Source organism: Cyanistes caeruleus, chromosome 8, assembly GCF_971803275.1.
Source record: "Cyanistes caeruleus chromosome 8, bCyaCae1.hap1.1, whole genome shotgun sequence".
Taxonomy (NCBI): Eukaryota; Metazoa; Chordata; class Aves; order Passeriformes; family Paridae; genus Cyanistes; species Cyanistes caeruleus.
Genome location: NC_141708.1, coordinates 25,273,096 through 25,299,632, shown reverse-complemented (window position 1 = coordinate 25,299,632; position 26,537 = coordinate 25,273,096). Strand labels below are relative to the sequence as shown.

The following is a 26,537-nucleotide window of genomic DNA, read 5'->3' as shown; positions in this document are numbered from 1 at the left end:
TAGATGATCCCACAGAGCAGCATGCAAGTGGGAGTTATCCTTGTCCCAATGACTTGCTATAAAATGTCTGCCTGCCCACTAATGAAGATGTCAGAATATTTAATGTCCTTCGAGGTTATTCCTTGTTTAGTCACTTAATAGTACCAATATTATGGCTATGACAGTAGCCATGCTTGCTCCCTGGAACTTCTCTGCATCAAGGCTCTCTATATTAGCCTCTTCTCTGATTAGATACAGTTTGTCTTCTGAATCCTTACTTCATTTAAGTCCATCTGAATCAAGCTAGATTAATGGGCCATTTGCCTACTTTCCACAAGCACCAAATTTAACTTGCTACAAACCCTCCACTAACTCATATGCTTGTATAACAAATACTTCTGAATTATAGTCACTCAAATGAAGCAACTTCAATTAGAAGTTCAATCTTGTTCAATTAGAACAAGAGTTCATTGTTCTAATATTTTATTCCCTTTCTTCAATGCACAGGCATCTTGTTTTTAATATCCATTTCAATAATCAAACTAAAATGACCTCTCCATAACAAAAGGGCAGCTCTTCCTCATTAAAAAGCATTCAAAAGCTGTAAGGGGCCCCTACAGCTCTCCACAACTACCTGAAAGGAGGGTGAAGTGAGGTGGGTATCAGTCTTTCCGCCCACATAACAAGCAACAGCACAAGAGGAAATAGCCTCAACTTGCACCAGCAGAAGTTTAAATTGGATATTAGGAAATATTTGTTCTCTGAAAGGGTTATCATGCATTGGAGCAAGTGGCTTAGTCACCATTCCTAGACATATTTAAAGGACATATTGCACTTAGGGACATGGACTACCTGGCTGTTGTCCATGGCTGAATTGAATCTTAAGAAATCTTTTTAGCCTAAATGATTTGATAATCCTGTAAAAAGGACTGAAGTTGCCTCCCCAGTGCCAAGTCTTACAGGCGCTGAAGAGTGAATCCCAACAACTGAAAAAACGCTTTGGAAAAGGAATGCTTTTCTCTAGGAAATACAGCAGCCCCATGAACTAAATGGGACTCCCAGGCAATTTTCTACAGCACAGGCAAGAAGCAAGAATGGAACCCTCTTACAGTCACACAAGAAAACAGATGTGAGAGTGTAAAATACTGCTGGGCTCATGGGCTGCTTGCTTTAAGATCACTCAGGGCAAGTGAAGTTGTTCTGGACTTACTCCGCTGGGGAGCCTGGGGGGAAGCAAAGCCAGAAAGGGCTGCAAGTATCACCCATGTTACTCTGTAAAAATTAGTCAAATTATGCTAAACACTTCTGTCCAGGCAGGAATTATTATATGCCATATTCTGGGTCTTAAAGATTAAGCAACCAAAACCACCACTGAGATACACAGAGGTACAACTGGACAAAGCAGTGCTAAATAAATTCCCAGATGTTGCTCAATAAGCAATAGCACAATGACTACTCACCTCGGACTCTGAATCAGCTAAGAACATGTAAAGTGATCATCTGGATCAAAACATAACTTGAAAAATACCATTAAAAACCACATCAATGTAAAGAGAATATTGATCCAGATTAACCCTAAATCTTAACCCAGTGATCTTCTGATCAAAAAAAGCAGGGAAAACAGTCAGTAATCAAACTTGTATGTCACTAAATTGCAAAGTGCATGTAATTGATGCATCCTTCATCCTTTTCATTCCAAATGCTGCAGGAATGCTGGGAGACAGATGAAGACAGATGGTATAATTTGCAGTAATCAAGGTAAATTACACAGAAAGCTGGATCTTTGAAAACTTTTTCTACAGAAAACCAGGTGGAAAAAATAATTGGGAACACATATTCCACTCTCTATATATAAATAAAGGATACTAGAATACTAATATTGTTCTATTGAATTTGGAAATAGGATGACCTCTTCAAATTCTCTGCCTTTCATTATAATTACCTTCTTAATTAAATTGCAATGGATTTTTGATTAAGTAGATTTTTCACTAGCATGCATTATTCTCACCTTTGAACATGAACTTCACTGCTCTCATGTTTTTATAAAATGTTCCATTTCAAGAAACTCTACTATTTTAGCAAAGTTATTTCCATAAGCATCTATGTAAACTATCTAAAAGGAAAATAGTTTATCAGAAAAAAAAACTTTTTCTAATTAAACCAATGTAGATAAATCTATAACTTAATTCAAGTAAGACAAGCAATTAATATTTTTCACTAGAAGCAACCAAACCAGATACATCAAGTTTCTTTAGGAAAAATCCATTAAAGTACTATGTACTTGCAGAATAAACAAAGTCATCAGCCACTACATTGATAGGTGCAATCACCAAAATAACCAATTTGCAACAAAGTAAAATAGTAGTGAAATAAAAAATGAAATTAAATCCTTTTGCTTTAAAGACCACCTGCAAGATACTTTGAAGTATCTCACTGAAAACCATTGTAAAATACACTGTGATCTTACTAGCTTAGAAGTTGTGTGATTGAGCATGCCCAGAGTTCTACAGAGAATTAGCCCCAGGAAAATATCCTCTCTAACACATTTCCACAGAGGCATCCATGTGATGCCTACGAGGCAGACCAGGGAACTGAACTAAATTAAAGGGCAAGTTTCAACTTTCCTCAGCTCACTGAACTAAATGGCCGAGTGAATGGGACAACAGGCAGCTGAGAAGAAAGCAAGGACAATCAAAAGTGTTCCCAGGGTGAGAGCAAACTAGTTAGCTGTTTCAAAGAAAAGCACAGCATTTTGAAATTTGTCTTTCACTAGAATCTGAATGACATGTAAACAAGAACAAACTTGACTTCCCAATTCACTACTGTGCTAAAAGTCCTTTAAGTCCTTATACTGCCTGAAAGGTTAGATGGAAACATACACAAAGCAGCTCAATTGTGCCCCTTTGAATAGGAAACTGAAACACTATTACCAGTGTTTGCTTATTTTCTGCTTTAGAACTGATAAATCCACTTTCTTAACACAGGGCATCAAACTAGGCTCTGCTCAGATGTACAAAACTGATGCCAGCTCAGAGACACTGTAACCAAATTACCGCTTTTAAGCATTACTCATTTATCCATTCCCAATCACACTTTTAATTCCTATGATTCCTACGCTGTCAGAATCACACTATCAATCAACTGAGAAAACAGCTAATTTGTTTCTCAATTGTAGGCAGCAGTTAAGTAACTCTTGCAAGACAACTCTTTGCATACAAACTGATTGTGGGTCAGTCTGTCCCTAGGTCTGATCAGCAGCAATAAGAATTGCATGCAGTTTTTGTATACTCTTACAGAGAACAAATTCCCCACTCCTTGGATAATCCTATTTTAGACTGCAGCTCCAACCATGCTAGAGCAATCAGCAGCCTGCAGCCCTTCCTTCCTATCCTTGTCTCTTCAGAGGCTCTTCCTCTCAGGGTCAGGAAACCACCTGGTGGTACATTCTCTCCTCTTCCGGGCACAACATTGCTGCTGTTTCAGAAGTTCCTGGAGAACAACATACATAGCTAAAGCCAAGAAAATCTTATGCTAACCTGGGTCTTCTCTTATTTTTCAAAGAGATGAACTCAGAATTCTCTTCCAGAGCTGAAGAGAATTTTTGCCCTTCATCACCACGTTCAGGGCAAAATGCCCCATCTCCTATACGATGACTGACAAGTTCCGGTGTTGTCTCCAATAACCCTTAAGAGTCAAACACAACTACAGACCTTTAGAAGATAAATCCAGATGACAGTACCTAAAAGCTTCTTTTACCCTCTCCTCTCAATTCATTTGAGAGACAGTAAACTCATATGCAACCTAAAAGGCTTTGGTAGAGCCCACATGCAATCCCTTCACTTCACTGAAACAGCCATGGCCCAGCTGAGGTGCAATTCTCAGCCTACCCCCAAAAAAGCCTTCCAACTGTAGGCAAAGCAGCAAGCACCAGAGCTTTCACAGAAGAGCTCACTCAATTGCAGAATGACTCAGAACAGAAAGGTGCCAAAACCAAGCTCTTCACTTGGCATTGTTGCAGTCTTTAAATTGCACCATGAAAAATGAAGTTATTTAAGTTATTTGACACAAAAAAAACCCAACAAAAAACAAAAAAAAAAAAACAACTTTCAAACACAAAAAGATCCAGCCTTCTTATCTTGCTCTCTGCAGGGCTATCTTAATGGCTTTACTGCCTTATCACCACTCATTAACAAGAGTGTACTTGGACAAGCTAAGTTTTGTGAGCATGCTTAAAATGCAAGATGGAAACAAAGTAATCACACAACAAAATCATGCCTAGGCAGAGCCTTCCAATGGCCTCTATTCCCTCTCTTAAAAGAACAGGGAAGTGATATTACAAGCCAGCAGTGCACAACTGAAAGCCAGAACTTTCTATTCCCAAGACACTGAAAAAAAAACTGAAAAAAAAAGTGACTTCCAAAGAATGAAGATTTACAGATTTCTACAGGGAGATTACACTGAGCTTGCCATTATTAGTCATATTTGCCCTCTTTGAGTTCAGTAGTTTGTTTCATCCCAATCTATATGAGCTGTATTTGATGCATGACACAAACTGCAGTAAACACTCAGTGAAAAGTTAAAAAAACCTGGGATTTTACATCACCACATGTTTTAAAGTTTATACACTCTATGATATCTTTAGAGCTACAATGGGAAAGTCAACATTTACCTTTAATAAGTATGACAGAAGAACAAATGCAACTATTTACATGCACATGGTTTGTGCATAAACTGTCCTGAGTTGAAACACAGGAGAGGTATAACAGCTGGTATGTGCAAAAGGCCCTCTGACATCTAGCTAAACTCATCCCCTCATCCACCTCTAAAACCACACTAACAAACGTTCACAAACAAGTTCCCAGAAGCACCTCTCCTGCAGCCCAAGCAAAGTGAATCAAAACTAGCATTCCCTCCTTAAATGCTGCTTGTTACGGTTACATTTCTCCTTCTGGCTTTATAGTCCTTCAGTTCACTTCAGGCACACAGAAAATTTACTGTTTCACAGATGGTGAATTTGTAGTCATCCCAGCCAGAGGGATTTCACAGGCTCCTGAATCCTTGTGTCAGCTAAATGATTCATGGATTGCCTACAGGGGTGTCTGCCTTCAACATTTACATAGCTTGTTCTACAACTAAAGGTGCCAAAAATCTTATCAGAAGAGCTGTAGCTTCGAATCATTTACTAGGTCAGCCTGATAACATCAAGAGAAGCATCAGACCCCTTTGCTGAGGAAGCAACCAAGACTACAAGTACCTGTACAGAAAGCTAATGCCTCCAGCCAACGGATCAGCTGAAACACACAGTGTGTATTATGAATTCTCCTCAATGCTTTGGCATCTCTTTAAAAGGAAGTTTTTTTTAAAGAACTGAAAAATCTTCAGATCTTCATCATTCATCTCAAGAGAATACAGTTTTTAAAAAAGTCTAATGACTGCAGAGAAGAAAAAAGATACAAAATTGATTCCTGTGAAAAAAGAGGCAAACTCTTGACAGTCTTCCCCTTACAGTGAAGACAAAAAAAAAAAAATAAATCTGTTTTTAAAAGGTTGTCAGAAACAGTCAGTCATAGACCCCACTTCATGAGACACTCACTAGAAAAAAAACAGATCTAGAAGAATCTTAAGATGTTCATGAACAAGAGTGTCGATTTCTCACATATCCCACCATGAAGAGCTGCTGAAGAGCATCCACATAGTTATGAAGTGATTTCTCTAAAAACCAGAACAGTTTGGCAAGCCTTACTTCTCACTATGCCACACTCCTCTACAGGGATATGGAAACTGTACAGTACAGAAGAAAGGACCTGTAGAGCTGATGGCTTGTAAGCATGATTTTTGACCTGCTGAAGGCATCTTCAGCTGCAACACAGAAAATATCATCCCTAATGAACACTTGCACTATGCAATATTGTGGCAAATTAACAATTAATGGAACAGAAGTTTCTACACATCTTTTGTGGTATCCACACAAGGATAACTCCCCTGGCTTAATGCTACAGTATCATATTAAAGCATTGCACTAGTAAACAAATGGTGGTGACAGTAGCAAAAAATTCTGTGGTTTTCAGCAACTTTGCTGCTAGCACTGGACAAGTCAATGGATCTGCATTTTTCCAGGACTATTCATGCCTTTCCCTGACTGCAGTTCCTAGGACTTCAGGTGCAAACTCTTAACATTTGACCTGAAAGTTCCAAAAGGAATTACTCAGTATATCCAAATTGCTTCCTCACCTTCCCCTCACAGGCATCTTAACTCTTTCTAGAGCAACACTATGCACTAACCTTTAAAGCGCCATCTTTTCCAAGGCAGGTGCTTCATTAACCATCATACACATCTAAAACTACTCATCTATTATTGTACCTTTTCCCAGTCACAATTCCAAACAAACATTACAGGCTGGTTAGTCCATAGCTAAGTATTTCAAGAGTATATCAGACAATTCGTCTGCCCAGAGAGCATGATATGTGCTGCCAGCTGTTGACACATCTCTGAGGAACCTTGCTTCTTCCCTGCATAGTGTATTTAGAGCAACACCACCCAAAGATCAAAGATGATCTGAAATGAAACATTTTAAGAGGATTCTTTTAACAGGGAAGCAACTTAACATGGGTAATATGGATATTGAGTCCTCACACTTTCAATAATAATTTCTCATATAGGATAAGCTGCTTCAATTACAAAACACCTGGGGCATACTATACATCCGTTTCCTGCTTTTAGGCAACTATTTCAGCTTGTACTCTCTAAACAGAGCAATGAAGTTAATAAAACTTAGCTATGCCTAACCTATTTCAGCCTCTCAATTTTGTACTCACCCAAAAGACAATGTTGTAGCTGAAGAGCAAGTATTTGTACCAACAGCTGACTTCTGCATTAGAATATCGGTAATAGTGCATCTTCTATAGCACAGCGTCTGCAAAGAAGAGAAAGAATGACAGGATTAGGTAAAGATTTCATGAATAAAGGTTTTTTCCCAAGTCCCTCTTGCTCTTAAGAAAGGGAATACAGTAATCTGCACCATATGCCATCCAGAGGTATTTTCAAAATCAAGCTCAAACTTCTTTTCAACCCTACACTTCCTTTCAGTATCTGTTGCTTAATAATCTTATCTGTAAGCACTCTAATGTTGTAACTGGGTGGTCACACCCACAAAGGGAACTCACTATACAGTTAGTCTAGGAAGATCTACATCAGCAAGTTGACACTCATCTGCCCTCTCACTCTTTCAAAACTATTTTACTTCTGCAGATGGCTGCTTGGACTTATCCACAAAACCCTGTGGATTGCACATCCAGCAATCCAGTTAGCAGGATATCCAAAGTGGTTGCCTGGAATATCTTGGTGTCCATGGATTGCTAAATACAAAAGGTAGTTGTACTCAGCTCTTCCATATTTGTGTGTTCCTTTACCAGATCATCTCCTGTAAGAGGTTTTATTCTCAAGAACCAAAGTCTCCCCATTTCAAGCCCACCTGCTCTGTGGATTTTGGTTTGCTTCCTTACACGCACCAGACAGAGATAAGGTACAACCGCAACTCCCACCTCTGCAGAAATGCAGAAATAAGAAAAACAGAGAACAAGCAGTAAATTCAGAGCAAGAGTGAGCACTTGCACAGTCCTCACAGTCTGGACAGCTGAGTGCTGCCCAAGACAGATGAGCAGCATTTCAATCCTCCACTTCCTTGAGGTAAATGTCAGTGGAAGGTTTGCAAAAGCAAGGAAACAAGAATGCAGAATTTTCAAGCACCTCCTAGCTAAGAAAACGTATTGTGCCACCCTGGTCACTCACAGACAGCATGCGAAAACCAAGCCTACCCAGTAAGTCTGAAATCCAGACTATGGAATGGGGAAGTGAAATGCACCACATCCACAATCATGAGAAGGTAAACTAGGTTTTTTGGGGTTGTTTGTTTTGGTGGTTTTTTTCCCTAGAAAGGAATCTGCCCCTGAGTATAAAATACACTCCCACTTACAGAAGAAACAGAAATTGGCTTTAAGAAACCCATCCAATACAGACTAGAGTGTGAATTAATACTTGAGCTTGGTTTTTCTAGAGTTCAGATGTTGACATCCATATAATATTAAACACTGAAAACAAGTTTTCTTCCTTCACCTTATAACTTCTAATGCACACAGTCCATTTATAGAAAAAAAACATTTAACTTTTGCTGAAACAAAGGAAATTGTACTTCATGGCAATATACAAAGGACCTTCCTATATGTGGCCCAGTAATACCACATAAAATGAGTTTTGTAATTTAGTTTGACCTTTGCAACCCTCCAATGTTACAGACAAAATTTTGGAACTTTTACAACTGTTATGAATCATAGCAAAGAACTCTTGCTTAAGCACTATTCTCCTGTTTATTAAGTCCACAGCTGAGTGAATATAAGAGAAGGAACAAAGCTTGGTTTTCCCAAATTAATTTCAGTTTCTAGCTCCAAACAGCAATTTATATTTCAACAATCACTATGCATAGACTTGTCCAAGTCAGTCAGTCTGATGTGCCTGGGCAAGAGAGGGTGCAAGAACAAAAGCCCACTAATCTGAGCAAGAGTCCAAGACTCCACTTGCATGAGTGTAATCCCATTTTACAGCAATACACTGTCTGCCAGTGTAAATATATTCTCCAGATGCAGACACTCCAAGACCTTCATCACTGTTCTGCCTCCTCCCTGTGAAAATCAGGAACCTGATAAAAGACCAGAGCAGCAGCTGCAAAATGCACATAAGGAGCATTGCTTTTGGTGCTGCTGTATCTACAAAAGAGAAAGCAGCGGGCTGCATTTAGCTAGCACATCATTAAACTTCACAAAAATCAGGTGCTGCTAGACAAAGAGGCTTAAAATATAACCTGAGGCAAAAAGGCAAGCACATCATTTCAGGACCTAAAGTACAAACATCATCTGAAGATTTACTTTTTGTCCAGTTACCCTCCCTGGCACTGGACTTATTCTCAACTGTTCAGCCCCAGCTTCACCCCTGCTACTCACAGGAATAAGAGCATTAAAAATATCCTTATTAATAAGCACTGCTCCCCACCTACCTCACCATTTTGACCACCAGCTTGCAAGACATGCCTCCATGCTTCACACAACTCCTAAGATGCCCCAGTCAATACCAATCCCAGTATTTTAGCAGAATAAAAAAGCAAAATACTTTTTTCAACATACACACCTCTAAATGCTTGGAGATGATATAGGGGGGTGGGGGGTGGAGGGGTGTATTACCACTACTAGTAAGAAGCTGTCCTGTAACAGCACACAGCTCCTCAGACAGATAAGATAATAGCTTCCAAAGCACCTGCCTATATTAAGATCTGATTTGGCTTGCTCTATGCTTATGTTCATCTGAATAAATCTGAAGTGCAGTTATGTGATATTTTTTTTTTCCCTAACACTACAAACAAATGAAGCAGTCCACTCAAGATTACACAGCCACCTTCCCTGTGTTTATACTAAAAGCAGTCATGTTTCCTAACACAGAAGGCATCTGTTAGCAGTCTAGAAATCTGCTATGTCAGTAATTCACTTTGTTCACAGCACAGGCTGCATAGCTACAGTTAGGCAATACTAAAAACACTTGGAAGATTAAAGCAGTATGTGGGCAGCACAGACTAATAACGTTCTCTACTGTGTTTCAGACAAAGCAAGTCACATTCTGTCAGCTGACAGTTATCACCCACTCACAGCAAAAGGAATTCCTAAAAATTAAATACAGAGCACTGATGCTTTGGTAGAATATAATTTTGTCTTGGTGTTTACAGCTTTAGTCAGAGGGGAAAAAAATGTAGTCATTCATCGAGAGGCTACTGCAATTTCCAAAGCTTTTCGACACCCACAATTCTACTCTTACCCTCAAAATGCTACAGCAGTGATATTCCTAATGTATATTCCTAACTCTCATAAAACAGCCGATGTGACCTATTAACTAACCTAATGCAGATATGCAGAGAAATCCTCATGGATAAGACGTTAAGTCTAAAACAACTGAAACAAAGTATGTTTCTAGATTTAGGTCTAAAAAGTCTTTTAATCCTCCAGAGACATTTACTTTACAGGACAGGCCTAAGTCACACTGAAGTTCCAAGTTCAGTCAATACTAGAGAGAGTCTTGATCCCTTTCCCTGCTCCTCCTAAAATCCACAACCATTAATCCACCTGCTCAGTGGTGCAAACAGCCACACAGCAAACCACTAGCAAATCTTCAGGTCAATCCTGTAATCTTGTATCATACACCAAGAAGTAAATAGTTTTAAGCCTTCCAAAATACCTTGCCAGAGCATATACATATGCCAGTGTGGGGGCAGTCAGGAGCTGGCAGGAGAACAAGGATGGGAAAGCAAAAGCAGTGGTACTTGAGTGTGTCCATGGAAACACAGCACTCCTCTAGTGCCAGCCTATACCAGCAGCACACCTGAAGCCAACATGCTGAAACATATAAAGCTGGGGGAACAGGGGCACGACTGAGGCAAGAGAAAAAAAAAAGTCATTTGTCAAGCTATTGGCTTCTTCACCACTGTTCATCAATACAAAACATTACATCTATGTGAAACAAATGGACAAAGAAGAATATGCTGAGAAGCAAGAATTTTTAAAATACAGCAAAAGATGTACTTTGGTCTATGACTTGTTTTGATATGACTCAATTCCATTCCATCAAGACCAAATCTAAATCGAAAAGTATCAGTCCATTCAAGACATGGTGCCATTAAAAAGAATTGTCATTCTTTGAAGGTGCTCAATCATTAGGGGTTTTTGTGAAGGTAAAAGGCAGCCTAATCCCTGATCAGGCAAAATTCAGAGATGTTCTTAGGGCCTTCTAAAAACAGATCAATTAAGAGCCACCTACAGACTGCTCTTTCCACATACTAGAGAGAAGCTGACCACCAAAGGGGTCCTAATGTTCAGAACAGTATCTGAGTACCAGTCAACAAATCTTCATGTGAAGGGGCTGAGCTGGTACAGCAAAAAAGCAAGATAAACTGTCAGGACTTGATGCTCTTACAGGCTAATCTGCTCCTGGAAACAGACAGTAGTCCTGCTGATGACTCAAACTCCAAGTCAACACATCATTTTGCAATTCTGTCTCCAAGGAATTCAGACTAGGGCCTCAAAAAGAACAGGCAATCATCTCTTAAGGAATACAAGTACAGTTTATTTAGTTCTGCTGCAGTGTGAATGAGCAGAGAAATATTCGCTCATTCTTAGAGGAAACTTGGGGATTAATCAATAACAAGTTGGGGGTTTTTTTAACCTGAAAGACTTATTATGAAAGACATATCATTAGTAGGTTATCCCTGTTTCACCAGAAAAATAATGGCAAGTAAAAAATCTCAGAACTCAATGGAAAATGTGGCCAAAGCCAGACAATTCTTAAGACATCATCTTTTGAGACCCTTATTTTGTACTGTGCTGAAGACTCAAAGACCTCAAAGAATATTTCAAGCAGAAGTTGCTCCACTGTAAGCACTAAAAAACAATCCCTCAGAGAAGAACAAACCCCCAACCTATTGGGAAGGGTTTCATGTTTCAGTCGCCAGGGTTTATTCTATTACTGCATCACAAACTACAACTTAGGAAAACTTGTCAGAAACATACACCAGTGTTTCCAAACCCCAAACAAGGAAGGAGAATTCAAAAGAGCTCCGCTCCAGGTCTCTATACCTCACACTTGTTATGCTGCACTTTTGGCCAAGCCACTACTTCTGTGAGGATGAGTTGCACCCAAAATACCATGTAAGTGTTCAGAACTCAGTAACATTCATAAAGTGGATACTCCATATTTTTGGGAATAAGCTACATGGTCATCAAGAACCTCTTCTGAACTGCCCACTTGACTTACATCACTAATCCTTTGGCATAAAGGCTCTACACTGCACAACTGTAATTCAAGGAGCTATTCAAGCTATGATTCATGGAATATTTTCAGGTCATTTGATTTCTTAAACTAACAGAACTACACTAAAGACTTGTAAAAGGCAAGTAGAATTCAGTACTGCTCCCACAGCAATTCAAAAGTTGTAAGAGGACAACCAACAGCAGTTCTATCAATTTCACTTTTCACTGTTTTCATACAGAAGCTACAAAAGATACAGTTGGCTGGCCTTGCTTCCATGTGAAGAAGTATTTATTCCTATTCAGCAAAATAAAAGCTACTACTAATATTAACAATGTAATCCACAAAATAAAACTTCCAAAGATCCTGTATTTTCATTTACACAAGCCAGTCAGAATGCCAGCTGAGGACACCGTACAATGGAAGTCTTGACAATGTACATTCAAACTAGTATTTTTAGTTATTGACACAGAGGAGAGGCACAACTCAATTATCCACAGAATTTTAGTGCATTTATGCTAGTTCTGCCCCATTGACCCTGGAATCATTGAAATAGTAACTGAACAGATAAGGTAGTTTCTGCTTCAACATACAGAGGTGCTTGACAAAGGTGTCAACTAAAAGGCAAGGATCTCTTACCTAGCTCAAGGAAAATCTGCTCAAAGTAGCTGACTGCAAACAAAGCATATACTCTGCATTTTGACTTAAAGAGATAGCACAGGAAACAGAAAAGGAAATGTTACATGTAAACCTCATCTAAAAGCCAGCAATTTTCCAAACATAAGGAGAACAAAGTAGAAGAGAGACAGATCATTATGTAAGGATCTCTACTAATATTTACGAAATAAAGAGAAGAGCAGGAGCACAGGATGTAGGGCCTTCACTGATCTTATCAAAAGCACTATTAAATAAACCTCTGGAGTTAAAACTCAGTTGGATTACACCAAAGTAAGTGAAAACAACACTAGATACCATCACTACAGCTTAATAGATGCCTCATTAACATATTAGAAAAGTTTAGAAAAATATTGTGTATCTATGAAAACTTTCTTTAATAAAGCTATTGATCAGTTTCATCTGAATAGGACCTTGCCTGTGCTGCAATTTATTCACTATACACAGGAAGCTACAAGTCATGCTTTCCTTTTACTTCACAGAAAGTTCAAGTATTGGGAAGCACCTAGAAGCTGATTAGTCATTCTGAGCAGGAATTTATACACCCCAGGGTGCACAACCTGTCAGAACAAGTAACCAGAACAATCTTAGCTGACCCAAACTTCTCAGTTGCTTTCTACTACCTCTCCTGAGAGCAGATACACACCCATTCTCTGCAACATCAACAGCTGCATGGCAAAACTCAGTCTTTATTTAAAAGAAGCATGTAATTTGATTTTTTTCCCCTTCTAACAAAAGGTTTTGGAAGCCTTACAAAGTAAATATCTTATCTGAGAAGCCAGAACTTCCAGTTTGGGGAATATTTTTACTTCTATTTAGTAATCCAACAGTAACAGAACTTTTTTCCTACTCTCTGCTCCCTCCCATACCTCCACACAGACCAAAAGATTTCAAGAACAGAAACGGTCCCTTCGTTTGCTATAGCACTTCATATCATATCATTAAAAAAAAAGGACAGAAAGTCACCAACTTTGCTAACAAATACGCTCTTCCTTCAGAGAACACCCTAAACTTTTATACATACTGTGATTTTTCTCCTTTTCCAGGAATGCCACTTGTTCGGTCCCCAGTTACACTTCAGTCTAAAAGAATATACCTTTATTTTCCTTTTTCATGAGAAAAAAAACCCCTGAGACTGATTATAGCAATATACAACAAAGAAGTGATGAGCATATAATTTGCTTTGGGTTTTGTGGTTTGCTTTCTTATAAATGTTCCCTGCTTTGGATATTATGTGCAGTCTGTCTACACTCACACCATATTTCTTAGCCTTCATACTGAATATTCCTATATATGAATTTATCTATATAAACATATATATATTACATACAATAAAACAGGCATTTATTTTAACAGTTTAAATCAGATCAAGGTATTTCTTAGTTAAAAAATGAAAAATTCCAGGGTTGAAACCTGATCTCCAGTAATAAGAAAGAAATTAAAATGCTAAGAAATGACTGCAGTAGCTGGATAATAGTAGTAACATTCACCACTAATTCTGGTTAAACAATGCTGACTCCATATCACGGAAACAAGATGTGGAGTTCAATCCATGAAACCTCTTTTTTTTCCTCCCCTCCCACCCCAATTACCAGGACCTCTGCTTTCAACACCAGAGGAGCACTCATTTCAAATGAGGCACCAGGGAACACTACTTTTTGGGGAAAGGCATGCAGGGTTTAGGGACAATGCTCTCAGCAACTGCATTCAGAACACAACCAGGACAGCCTCATTTTACTTGCCAAGGATGACAATCACCAGCTTACAAGCCACAAGAGAAAATGGCTCTTTGCAGCCACGTAGACAGCTCAACCACCATGTAATTCATCTCTTCACCTCCTTTCTGGTAAAGAAACACACTCGTGAAACTTGCAAAACCCAACTAAAAGATAAACCTCTAAGGCAGCGCTGGAGAGTCTTAAAAATGCGACAAAACAGCCCTCGCAAATGTCTCACAATCCTAGGCACTGACAGCACTTCAGCAGAATAAATGTCTCAGCCCAAACACCCAGGAACAAGCTAATGCTTCAGGAGTTATAGCAAGTAGGTTCACAGAGCACACTGCACATGCTACCACATCACAGGGAAAAAGATTTAAAAAGACAAAAACCAATGGTGCTTCAGGACAAGCCCGTGCTTGAACAGCTCCAGTCCTTCCCCCAAAAGCCAGTTCTCCGGCAGGTCGTGAGAAAGCCTTGACTGTCTCGCCCAGAGTCTGCATCCGCCCCTGGGGAGGGAGGAGAAACAGGCTTTCCACCTCTCAAGATGATGCCAAGAACAACACTGTGCCATTTCGAGATCACAGCAACAAAGGCTGTGAAGGGACGCAGTCAGTGCTCCTTCCAACACAGACCTCAGTCTCTGCAACAGCTCATTACAAGCACGCCAGCAGAATTAGAAGGTGCAGAGCTTAGACACAAACATTTCCTAACCCGTGCCTTCAGTAAAACGAGAAACACACCTCCTGATGGAAAAAACGTGACAACACAGGAAACTGCCATCTGAATGGGCTGACAGTACAGTGAGACTAGCCACACAAGCAGCACAGCTCAGATAAAACAACACCACAGAGCTGAACTGTACCTTCCCTTCTCACTTGCCCCAGCTGGACAGGCTCTGTTTTTGCAGGAGCAGATCACTGCTATGACCACTTTGGCCACATATCCTTTGCAAGCTCACCACGGCGGACACCTAGCAAAGAAAGCCACCTTGTTGTCGCTTTCCAAGAGTCACCTCACCAGTTGCCTTCTATTAGTTTCAAGTCAGACAATTTTTTTTACCAACCTTCCTGCTCCACAGGCTTGCCATGCAGCCAAACTTAAAGTAACTTAGCACCCAGGGCAGGGTAGAAAGCTTTGCTGTTTTTACCCTTTATTAGATACAGCCACACCACTGCAGGTGTATTTCAGCCCCATGAAGCCTAATATGCATCAAAAGAATCAACTCCATACCCTGCCAGTGAGAAGGCTGCTGTCACATAAAGACCAAAGTCCAACCTCTCAGGTGTCTCCAGATCCAAGTTACTTGAGGTTATTCCCTTTATTTTCTATTCCAGAAGTTTCTAGATGTCAATGAAGGTGTTTCAGTGCCTATTTTATGCCCCAAAACGAGTACACAATTTGTCAAGCTGAACAAACGAGTTTTTTTAAAATATTAAGATTCACAGCATTCAGATGCCTCCAAATACTCTGCTTTATCCTGTAGCTCCAAGTGCAGCAACTCAAACACCTGATTTTGCTACCTTCAAGTTCATCAATTATTTAAAGCTCCTTTCCAGAGAGACTCAAGTATCAATTATTTAGTCTTTGAGCAGGAAACAAAAACTGCTAAAAGAGGAAAAGAGCTTTCTGGAAAGGGCTGTTGGGTCAATTGAACATATTTGGGGTTGTACACTAACAACCTGCCTGAAATAGTACAAGAATGCCAAAATAAAACAAGCCCTAAAGCCAAAAGCTCATGTGCACACAACAGGCTCATCAAATGCCTGAGCCAATTAGTGCCAAAGAGCCCCAACTACATCAGGGGGTTTCAGGACAGGTCTTCCCATGGAAGACCTTTATCAGTTTTTTTATAAATGCCTGTTCTCTAGCTCAGGAGTATAAAATGGAGAGCAGCTCTTTTCTAATACCACAGAAGCTCTTTTACAATACCAAGACAATATTCAACAAAGCTTACTACAAGGATCAAAGAGAAGCAGAGTCCTGTGTTTATTACACGTTTGCCTTTCTCACTCAGGTTCAGATTAAGGATGAAGACAGGCCTAAGATTTTCCAACTTCTTTAGAAGTTTACACAACTTCTAAAGACAATGACATAGAAAGAGCTCTCAGAAGAAACACAGGTAAACATTCACCCTAGATAAGAGCAGAAATTCCACTCACATGTATCATACTTAAATTGTGCTGCAATGAAAAGGACAAACACTGTTTGGCTCCCAAAGAGTTGAAGAAAGACAGGAAACACTGAAGCAAAACAAGCGCTGATCCCTTTCCCCCCTGCCAAATGGGCTGAGGCACACTTTGAACCAGAAAAGAAAATAAATTTATTTTTAAACCCAGTTAAGAGCCCTAGGTTTGGATATAGTTCCTATCGGGGCCAGCATATTTTATTTTCATTTGTTAAAGGTTTTCTGCACAAGTGGTAACAGAATTCACATGTGAATAATCAAGCAGAGTGGTTCTTCTCTCCAAGGGCTTCAATTACAAGATTTATGTCAGATTGGTCAAAAAATTTAGCAAAAGCCTGGCCATTCAAGGCAGTGGTTTTAACCGCAAACACCGCAATCTCTTATGCATCCAATTTTTTAGGATCACTTTTGCAGGTGATCCTCAACACCTGCACTTTGCTATTATCCTCATGTGTGACATTCCCAAAATAGAAGAATTTGCTCAACAATGATTTTTCAGCTGACTGACCATCTGAAAGCAGATTTTATCCAGAATAAAGTTGTTTTACAATACAATTTCAAATATGACATTCAGCTACAGTTAAGTAGTTAAATTTGCATTTCAAATTAATTCATCAGAGCTTAGACATTTCAGCCCCACCCCTTCTTTTTAGATTGCTAAATCAAAATTCAGATTCCTGTATTCTTGAGAAGATCCAAACTATTACTCTTTAAAATCCACACATCTCTAACCTTGATAAGCTTTAGTCTGACTACCTCTGACATTGTTCTCGACCTTTACAAGACACTTTTGTCTGAGATTGAGCCAAAGGATCAAGAAGGATCCTGTTCCTGCCCAGCCTGTGCTGGGGGGCGGGCTGAAGGCAGCATCAGTAGCTCCACCCAAACCACCAACAGCACAGCTTTGGAAGAGCCAGAGACTTTAGGCAATAACAGAGAGGAAGACACACAACCATCCTTTGGATCTAGAATATAATCTTTGTATCTAGAAATAACTTCTGCTTAATGCCCCTTTAGTAACAGCCTGCACCATTTACTGTTTGAGCATCTGATTTACTTTATCTGAGCTACTTCACCTTGAAGCAAAAATGAGAACCACAGCATGGTCATGGATTTTGTGAATTGCAACCATCTTAGGCCTAGAAAAGCAACACAGGTGGCAAAGTATGAAAGTCTGTTCTACCAAAAAAGAGGAAGTTTTGACATAAGAAGCCACAGTGCAAAGCAACATGGCACAGAGAGCTTACAACTAAAGTTTGACTGAAATCCACAGATTTTTCCATACCCCACCCAGGTGAAACATTTTGTAAAAACAAAAAAGAATAAAGGGAGGATCTGTGGAACGGTTTTGACAATTGCTCAGTCAACTCCACTTCCCCTTGCATACACCCCAGTGAGAATTCTGAACTAACACAGGGAGATCAAAACACACTTATCAGTGCTCAAACTGTGCCACACCTAATCCACAATGAGAAACTTGATAGACTGTGACAATCAATTGTAGCAGCTCATCAGCAGAAAAATTCCTCTTTTTTCCAAACACCCATTAACAGGTAGGTACACTAACAGCCACACACTAAAGCTTCATAAACTAAATAAAAATACCCTCTAAGAAAATCAGAGGTCAGCCTCTCACTGTGAGAATCAGGCAATGAAGGGCACAACACTCCAAAATTTCAGAGGCAAAAGCCATACTTTGATGTTACAGCCTATTTTTATACAGTTCTCAAAGTCATCGTGTTTAATCCTAATTGTTTCCTAAGTTTCTTGCTACTCCATTTATCGGTTTGAAGGTGCCTTAGCATATGTGCTAAGGCTCTCTCTTTACCCAGAAGTTTACATATTTTCTTCAAGGATTCTCAAGGGTAGGATCCTCCTCTTCACAGGTGCGAACTGTAATTTTACAAGAACAGACTGTTGTGCTAACTCCTACTGTTACAGGATTCTATTCTCATGGGAACTTATCAGGCTAGCTTAGCAAGCCCTAAACCGTGTTTTACAAGGCCCTTCTTTTGTAAGGTTTTACGTATATGCAACAAGCCTCAAAACAAAGCAATCCAATATTCCTCAGTTATTCATTAGAAGCATACAATAAACTCATTCATCATCCAGATATAACCAAATTCACAAGACACCGCGGCAACAATTTTCTTGCTGCACCCAAGAGCAAAAAGTTATGCCTTCAATACCAAGGAAAGCACCCCAATTAAACAGCATCTTAGGGCTCAGAACAAGGGCTTTTTATGGTCCTTTCATTAAGTATTACAAGGCCTAATGCTAGTAAAAGGCAGCCCAGAACACACCCCCTCACAGTCCTGTTATGTATGTCACCTATATGAAGGTGAGCACAGACACTGCTTCTAGCAGGAGATCACACTTTTTCCTTCTTTTCTGCCACCTGCTCCCCACAAGGAGGCAGGAATGACAGGAAAGAGGCTTTAAACAGGAAACAGCAAGATTAGTTTATCTACAGCGCACTGTCAGGCAAAGCCTGTGCCCAGAAACAAGAGCAAGACTTGAGTTTTCTTCTGATTTGGGGACTGGAGATAATGCTACAAATACAAAGGAAGCTAACTGGATCAACTTACATTTAAAAAAAAAAAAAAATCACACAGAGAACACACCACCCAGAAAATCAGCTTTCCATGATTGCAATTTAGACCTAGACTGCACCTTCAGCAAGTCCATCTGAGAACAAGATCAACAAACATAAAACAAAACGCCAACCATGTAAGTTACTTGCACATTGTTTTTTCAATATAAACGCACTTTTCCAGACTTTTGGGAAGCTATTTCTAAAAATTGCTGTTTCAGTGGCATTATAATTTTGAACAAGACAACCTTCTAAGGACAGGCAACAACAGACTATATCCTACAAGAGCAGAGCTAAAAGGATATCACACCCTAAAAGTACTTTCTCCCAGTGTCATTAACCAAAGGATAAAGAACACCACTCTACCAACACAAGTGTCCTGAATTCCTTTAAAAAAAAACCAACAAAAAACACAAACCAAACGCTACTAAGTAGTTTCTGCTACAGCTCATTCCTACTTCACACCAATGACTAGACTTGAATTCCTACCTGATCCCCTGTCTCTGCACACAATTCTTCTGTCAAGGAGATAGTGCTAACACCTCAGCCGTCCACACCAAAGCATTTCAAGTTTCAGACATTTATTGTGAGTATAAAGTACTGATGCCTTACTCCCTGATGGAGACAGCCAGAGATGGATCATCTCAACAGAGTGCACTTAGGAACAACACACCCCGTGTTTCCATTCCCTAAGAAATGCTTTCCTTCCATTTTATCCAGAGTTCCAGGTCACAACACGTCACTGTAACAAACAAACAAAAACCCAACTAAACTAAAAAGCAGTGCTGGAAGATTTTTGTCCTGCCAATTATTTTAAAATATTCTTCACCTCCTTGGAAGATCCACTAAAGAAAGGAAAAAACACCCAAGCAAGCGCCTTATTTTACAGCATGAGTTAAGGTTTCTTTGGGAATTTTAGTTCTTACTTTTTTGTTAATTCAGAATGTCTCAAAATGAAACCGCTAAGTCTACAAAGAGCACGGAAGGTGAAACAAGAGTCAAAACAGATCTGACCGTGGAGCATCACCTCTGGTACCCCCGCGCTCCACGGACGGGCCTGTTACGGCAGGAGGCTGAAAGGGCGTCAAGAGAGGTCGCTCACTACCACAGCCTACAGGCAATTAAAGTTAAAATATTTTTAAAATTAGTTAGGTGCCTCAATCCTTACACTCACTGCGCCGTTGCTTCCCCTAAGCAGCTTGGGCTCAGGGCAGGGTCCGCCAGCAGCCGGGGCGACGGCTGAGAACGGAGCGGGCAAACTCCGGCTGCAGCACTCCGAAAGGCCTTTTTCTATTATTTTAATTTTTTTTATTACTATTATTTTTTTCCCTCGTGGCACCTCAACGAGACAAGCTAGCGTGAACTCCCAGAGGAAGCCTCACCCGGCCTCTCCGGCTTCCTTTAATGGACAAGGACAATGGCAGGGGCTCGCCATAGCCCCGCGCTGCCGGGAAACTTCGGCAGCCGGAGGGCTGCTCCCCGCCCGGCCCGCTGGCCGCCAGCCCCCCGGGATGCTGCAGGGAGCAGACCGCTCCAGGGAGACAGGATAGAAATGCCGGTGCCACAAGACGGAGGGAGAAAGGGGCACTCCGGACAGGGCGACCCCCGGGGCAGACGGCGGGCGGACGCCTGGGCCGGGACTCACCGGGGCAGCAGCCTGCTCGCTAAGTTTTGCCGAGCTGGGCGGACGGCGAGGCGGCGGACGGCGTAGGCGGGGGTCCCTCCGGTGCCTCAGCTAGTCCATGGACACGGCGGCGCTCCCGGAGCCTCCTCCCCGCGTCAGCTCGGCCGGTGCGCCAGGCGTGCCCGCCAGGCGTGCCCTTGTGCCGGGCCGCCCCGCCGCTCTCCCGCCGGGCCGAGGCAGCGCGGAAATGAACGGCCCGGCCACGCCCGCTCCGCACGCAGCCGTGCTCCACACAAAGGGGGCGTGCAGGAAGCCCAGCTCTGCCTCCGGACCCCGCCGCAGCCGCCGGCTTCGCCCGCTGTGACCCCCTGGCAGGCGTTCCCCCCGAGCAGCCCGGGGCCGGGCGGAGGCTGACCCCACCCCTCACGGTGCCGACCCCGCAGCCCGGGGAGCGCGGCCCCTCGGCGAGGCCCTCGGCTTTGTTGTCTTGGACTCGTTCCGTGGCCGGCGAGGCCGCGTCCCCCGGGCCGGCCCTGCGGCCGGGGCTCAGGCCAGCCCGGCCCGGCTGCGGAGCGCGGCACAGCCCTCAGCGCCCCTCAGCCACGCCTCAGCCCCGCAGGGCTCCCGAACAGGAGCCGGCGTGTCAGGGACACGCTGAGTGGTACTGAACGCACGGTCGAGCCTACCTGGAGAGCCGGAAGGCGAAGGAAAGACATGAAATAAAATGGCCCCGAAGAGTATTTCGAGTCTTCAGGCGTCCCAGAGCTTTTACACCTCTCGGGAAAGACGCTGAGAAGAGAGGAGGGAGGGGAAGGGGGAGCTGAGCTGTTTAACCCGTGTAGTTAGCGAGTGATAGCTCCCAGCTGAGGCAGCCACCGCCTGGCAGGTGGGAAATGCTCCCCTGCCGTCTCGCTCGGCTCCCAACCTTCACGCCTTCCTTCTGTTCCCTTTCCACACCTTGTGATCTCTCTTGACACAAGGAAACATTTCTGTCACCTTCATTCCCTTCCTCATGTAGAAAGCAAAACTAATGTCTCCGGTACTATGAAAATACATTGGTGTGCAGGAAGGAAAGGCCAAGGGAGGTAATGCAGCACCACACGTGTTCGTACAGGCTGCCTTACATTGTCTACATTTTCTTCACCAGCTCCTTGGACTTTGAGGAATTCCTTATTCCCCCCGGATCAAGAAAAAAAACCCGTTCACCAAGGAACAGCAATCGCACTGAAGTGAAAGGAACTGTTGAGCAATCAAATGGTGTGAGCTTAGCACTTCTCTAGTGTGCTAATTCTCCACTCATCAAAGCTGACAACTATAAAAGCGTGCTGGAATTAATAGTAAATGCAGAGTTCCCCTCGCCCATGCTCTTCTGATGTCTGAGAAAGCAGATACACACCAGTGTGTCACCCACTTGCCGCTCACATGATCAAGATTCTTTCTCATTTCCCACATGCAGTTATTTAAATAAAATAAATGGGGGGTTTGGTTTGGGTTTTTGCTTATTGTTGTTTTAAAGGGAGGGAGAGTATTTGGCAGCCTCCCCCAAGCTTGCTCAAGACTTCTTAGAAACCAAAGCGAAATTGAACTGAGTGTTAAAGCTGACAGGAGATGGTAGAAGAACTACTGGAATTTTGAGCAGAATCTAAGAGGGGAAGGGGAGCTGAGAAAGATCACTGGATTATCATACGGTAAGAAGAACTAGAAGAGATCCTTTCTCCATCTCAGAAGTACTCAAGTAATCTCAGAGTGTTGAGTCACATCTTCAGGAGTTCCAGAGCCAAGGCAGAAAGATCTAGTATGCCAATTCTGTAAGAGACAGGAAGATGGTGTAATAGTAACTGCTAAAATTCAACAGGGAAAATGGGAAATTTCAGGGAAATTCAGCAGCTTTAGGATATAAGGACTGTGGAATTAGGTAGGGCATTTGTCGATAAAATAAGGTTCTCTTGCAATTTGCCATTTGTAAAATGGTTAGTGTTAGCAGTTCACAGCATAGTTGAATTGACTGTGTTCACTGTTAGCATGGAGCTGGTTTGAACAGCCTCTCTGTGCCCCATTTATTTGCCTTTGACACTATCTCCGCACAGTGCTTCACTGTGTTGCCAAGAAAATTGGAGTAAAAATCTCATCCATCACAGAAACCATTAACTAAGTGCTAGGGCAAATTGGAACACTTTTAAAAGACAGACACTTCAGTAGTAAGAGGTGTAATAATCTGGCAGGAATGGAAATAGGAAATCTGATTTTTTAAGTTAACGTGTACAGGCCAATGTATGGTTTGTCAATACTGGTTTCCTCTGACTACTGCAAAACGTTTTCTAAAATTAATGAAATCATCATGAGGAGTAGCTGGTGGAAAATGGTCTGACCAGAACTGTTTACCACTGTGTATGTTCAACATTATCACCAAATACCATATTTTAGTGTAAAAAAAAAAAAAAATCTATTTATGGAGGGAGGCATCTGGAAACCAGAGTTAGAGTTGGAATTGTCATGTGGTTTTGATAATTATGAGGTTAAGAGAGAGGGATGTGCAAGGAAGCAAAGCCCACAGAAGCTACTGAGAGACCTTAAGCAACTTCAAATACAAAGAAATCAGTATCTGGATCTAAATGAGAAAGCAGAAATATTTTAGGGAAAGCCTTTATAACACATTTGAGAACAACTAGAAGAGTAATAAACTAGGATGGAACTGGTCAGATACCAAATAAAATTCGAGGGGATCAGGCTGAATCAGTGATTTAGATTTGTCCTCAGTCCCACAGCATTTCCCCAGAGACTGTCGCACCTCTCTGCTCCGGTCCCCTCGATCTGCCCCAGACAGCCCGTGCAGGAGCCGAAATCAGTACCACAAAAGAGCAATAGGGTCAATTTTCTAAGTATTACAGTGAGTCTGCTAATAATTTATTCCCTCCAATTAGAAATATCTATATACCACGGACTGTGTCAGTCAGTGCAGTCGATCCTTCTTCCAAATCTCTTCTTCTTAAAAGGAAAACGTCCATACAGGTGAAAAAGATGGCAGGAATAGATGTCTTTTCCAACAGCTTTCCTCCAGCAGCATCGGACCCTACAGTGGTCTGTTCCTGGAACCTGTTAAGCAAATCTCCTACTGCAGAAAACCCCTCGGGTTCACCGCTCACCTGCACTTTGGCTGGGTAGCAGTGACATCCAGCGGTGCGGAGAGAAACTTGCTCTTTTTTTTCTTCTTTTTTTTTTTTACCACAGTGCATCACAGGAAACGCATCAGAAAATGGCAGGGAACCCTTAGCATTCCCGCCCCGTTGTGGATATTCGCCGATGGCACCAAAGGCAGGCAATTTGACAGCCGTGGGAACAGGTAATCTGCACTGGGAAACAAAAATGCAGAACCAGAAACACCCTCTGGGACAGACCATTTTTATCATGGCCCCAAAAGGACACTGCAAATAGAAAACACAACTGGTGATCCCTAAAGTTGAAATAAAACACTTTCCGATATTACACCTACATAGTTGACTTCACAGCATTTTCATTCTTGAAATATTTTCATTAATCCCGATTATGTGCTGAAAAAAAAGATAAATGGGCTGAAAAACAAGGAAAAGTTAATCAAAGAGAAATTAAGACAGCAATGTTTTGTTTCTCAAGCCCTACCCTTGCACCTTGTGCACTTTCCTACTGACCCATCTTCAGCCTTAAAGATGAAAATAAATAGAATATCATACTGCATGGGTGCAAAATGCACATCTCAGAATAACAAACAAACCATTAGTTATTAGTTTCCAGTAGCCAGATGAGTGTTGAAGTATGATGAGATATTCGATGTGCTGAGAAGTGATTTAGATTTTGGGTACATGTAGTGTTAAAAGAAAAAAAAAATCAAAATATTAAATGCATACAAGGAATTGGGCCAGCAGAGGTAGCTGTTAGCACAACAAAAATCAACAACTGTAAATTTTTTTTAGTATGTATTCTAAATTCAGACTGCAGTATTGGAAATTCAGTTAGATTTAATTTGTTCCTCCTTTACTATTTTACTCTAATTTTAGTTGTTTGGGTTAGCCCATTTCCAATGGTAATTATCTGTTTCTAGCTCCTATGTACCACTTATTTTCTATCCTTCCCATTTTTATTTTGTCAGTCTGGGGTTCAGAAAGGATGAGTCACCTCCAAATAATCCCAGGGTTGGCTTGAAAAAAAAATCAGATTTACCAATAAGAATTTTTCATAACTATTTCAAATGTCATTTTGACCTTCTAGAGCTCCAAATTTTGACTTGATTTCTGAAAGACAGGGTTATAAAACTTTGAAATGCAGGTAAGCTTATGTAACTTTCAAATCAAGACGTGCATTAACTGTTTACGGGAAATAAAGCTGTTTAGAGCAGGAAAATATCTTGGTCTGATGTGGTTTCTGTATAGATCCCTCTGGGGAACCTACCAGGGCAGAGAACTTTCAGTTTCCATGAGTACCTTAATAAACTTGAAAAGACTTTGTGGGTCTAAAAATGTTTTTACACTACAGGAACACTTTAGTCGTAGCGTCGTAGTGTTAGTGATTAGTTAGTGTTAGTTTATGTCATAGTGTTAGTGATTTATATGTTTGGCAGCCATTACACTTCAAATGAACACTCCAGATGCTGGACAGCATAGCTTCCTGCTTCTGTTTCCATAACTTCTGTTTCCATTCCCTTTGGGTATGCTGAGAGCAGGGCTGGAGCCCCATGGCATCCTTGTCATTATCTAAGGCTCCCTGCAGTCTGACTGGGCAGCCAGTCTGACAGAGTGGGCAGAATGCAGTTGCCTGTACACAAAATTTTGAGAAGATACTCCCAGATTCTGCAGGTTCTACAGGCACTCCACTTTATCTTCAATTTCTTGGAATTTGTCTGGCTTCCATCCCATACTCCAAGGACTGTTTATGCCTTTCTCATTTCATGTTTATGTGAAATGCACAAACAGACCTTGGGACAAGGCCTGAAATGCAGGTCTAAGTCTAAGATCAGTACCTCCTTTGCTGGTCTTTGTGCAAGATATATTCTCTGCAAATGGCAAAGCTTTCTATTTCCCATGAGAAAGAAAACTCAGAACTCTACAGAAGCCAGAATACTCCTGCCGTAAGATCTTTGTTATTCATAATCTCTTGCAACTGTAGGACACTGTAGCTCACATCCATTGTTTTTAGCATCTCTTGTGTTTCCTCCCACTTGCACTCCCAAGTATCCATATGCTGACTGCAGACAAGTGGACACTGTCACAACGCTTTGAACTTTTTAGGGCCCTTGTGGCAGCACACGATACCAGTACTGCCTTTCAGCAGTAAAACCCAGGAAAAGAATCCCTCAGGCACAATTCTTTATTTCATGATTCTGTGTGTCTGTCCATGGATCCGAGGAGAGTCTTTATAGAGGAAGTCCATATCACAGAGTCAATTTGCTGCTGAAATCTCCAAATCCTGTTCCTTTCTCCATCCCTCAAAATGGTCAAACACAAATTTCAGCTGACAGTAGCATACACGAGACCAATTTCTATTTAGTTTCCAAATGAAACGTATGAATCACTCAAAATCCTCACTTCTAGTGTTGTTTCTGAGAATTGTGAAGAACAAACTCTGAAGAACATATAAATATTTTTCTTAAAATTAGTTTCAACTGGACATAAATACTACGAAAAAATGTCAGAATTTCATCCATAAGGATGCACATTTTTTTTAAAATAATCTTAAATACAAAAAGGAACTTGCCCTTGAGCTACAATTATCTTCCTTGCAGGGAATCACATGGACTTAGAGGATCTAGAGCCAGTAGTGAACTAAAAAGAAATTCACTGTGCAGACATAGTGGCATGCCTTGAATGCAATATCTCAGTTAGGCTGACAGGGTGTAGCCTTCTAGAAACACAGATGTATTTACATGTTAATGAAAAAGCAAAAATCAAAGG

At 41.2% G+C, this 26,537-nt stretch overlaps 1 protein-coding gene and 1 long non-coding RNA gene across 3 annotated transcripts in view; one reads left to right on the top strand and one right to left on the bottom strand.

Moving 5' to 3' along the window:
* The window catches only part of TSPAN14 (tetraspanin 14), a 35,477-nt gene extending 13,891 nt beyond the window's left edge, over positions 1-21,586 (bottom strand). The window contains exons 1-2 of one of the 2 annotated variants that reach the window (XM_023929303.2): positions 21,303-21,586; positions 6,796-6,893 (exon numbers count right to left, since the gene is read on the bottom strand). In XM_023929303.2, coding sequence (XP_023785071.1) covers positions 6,796-6,876 — 81 coding nt within the window. In that variant the 5' untranslated portion in view covers positions 6,877-6,893; positions 21,303-21,586. Of the gene's footprint in view, positions 1-6,795; positions 6,894-20,637; positions 21,072-21,302 lie in introns of those variants that run through there. The other variant, XM_023929302.2, reaches the window with a different exon arrangement.
* On the top strand, positions 20,860-25,106 carry LOC111931009 (uncharacterized). Its single transcript, XR_002865397.2, has 2 exons — positions 20,860-22,304; positions 23,845-25,106. It is a non-coding gene; the product is annotated as an uncharacterized LOC111931009 (long non-coding RNA).
* The last annotated feature ends 1,431 nt before the right edge of the window (positions 25,107-26,537 follow it).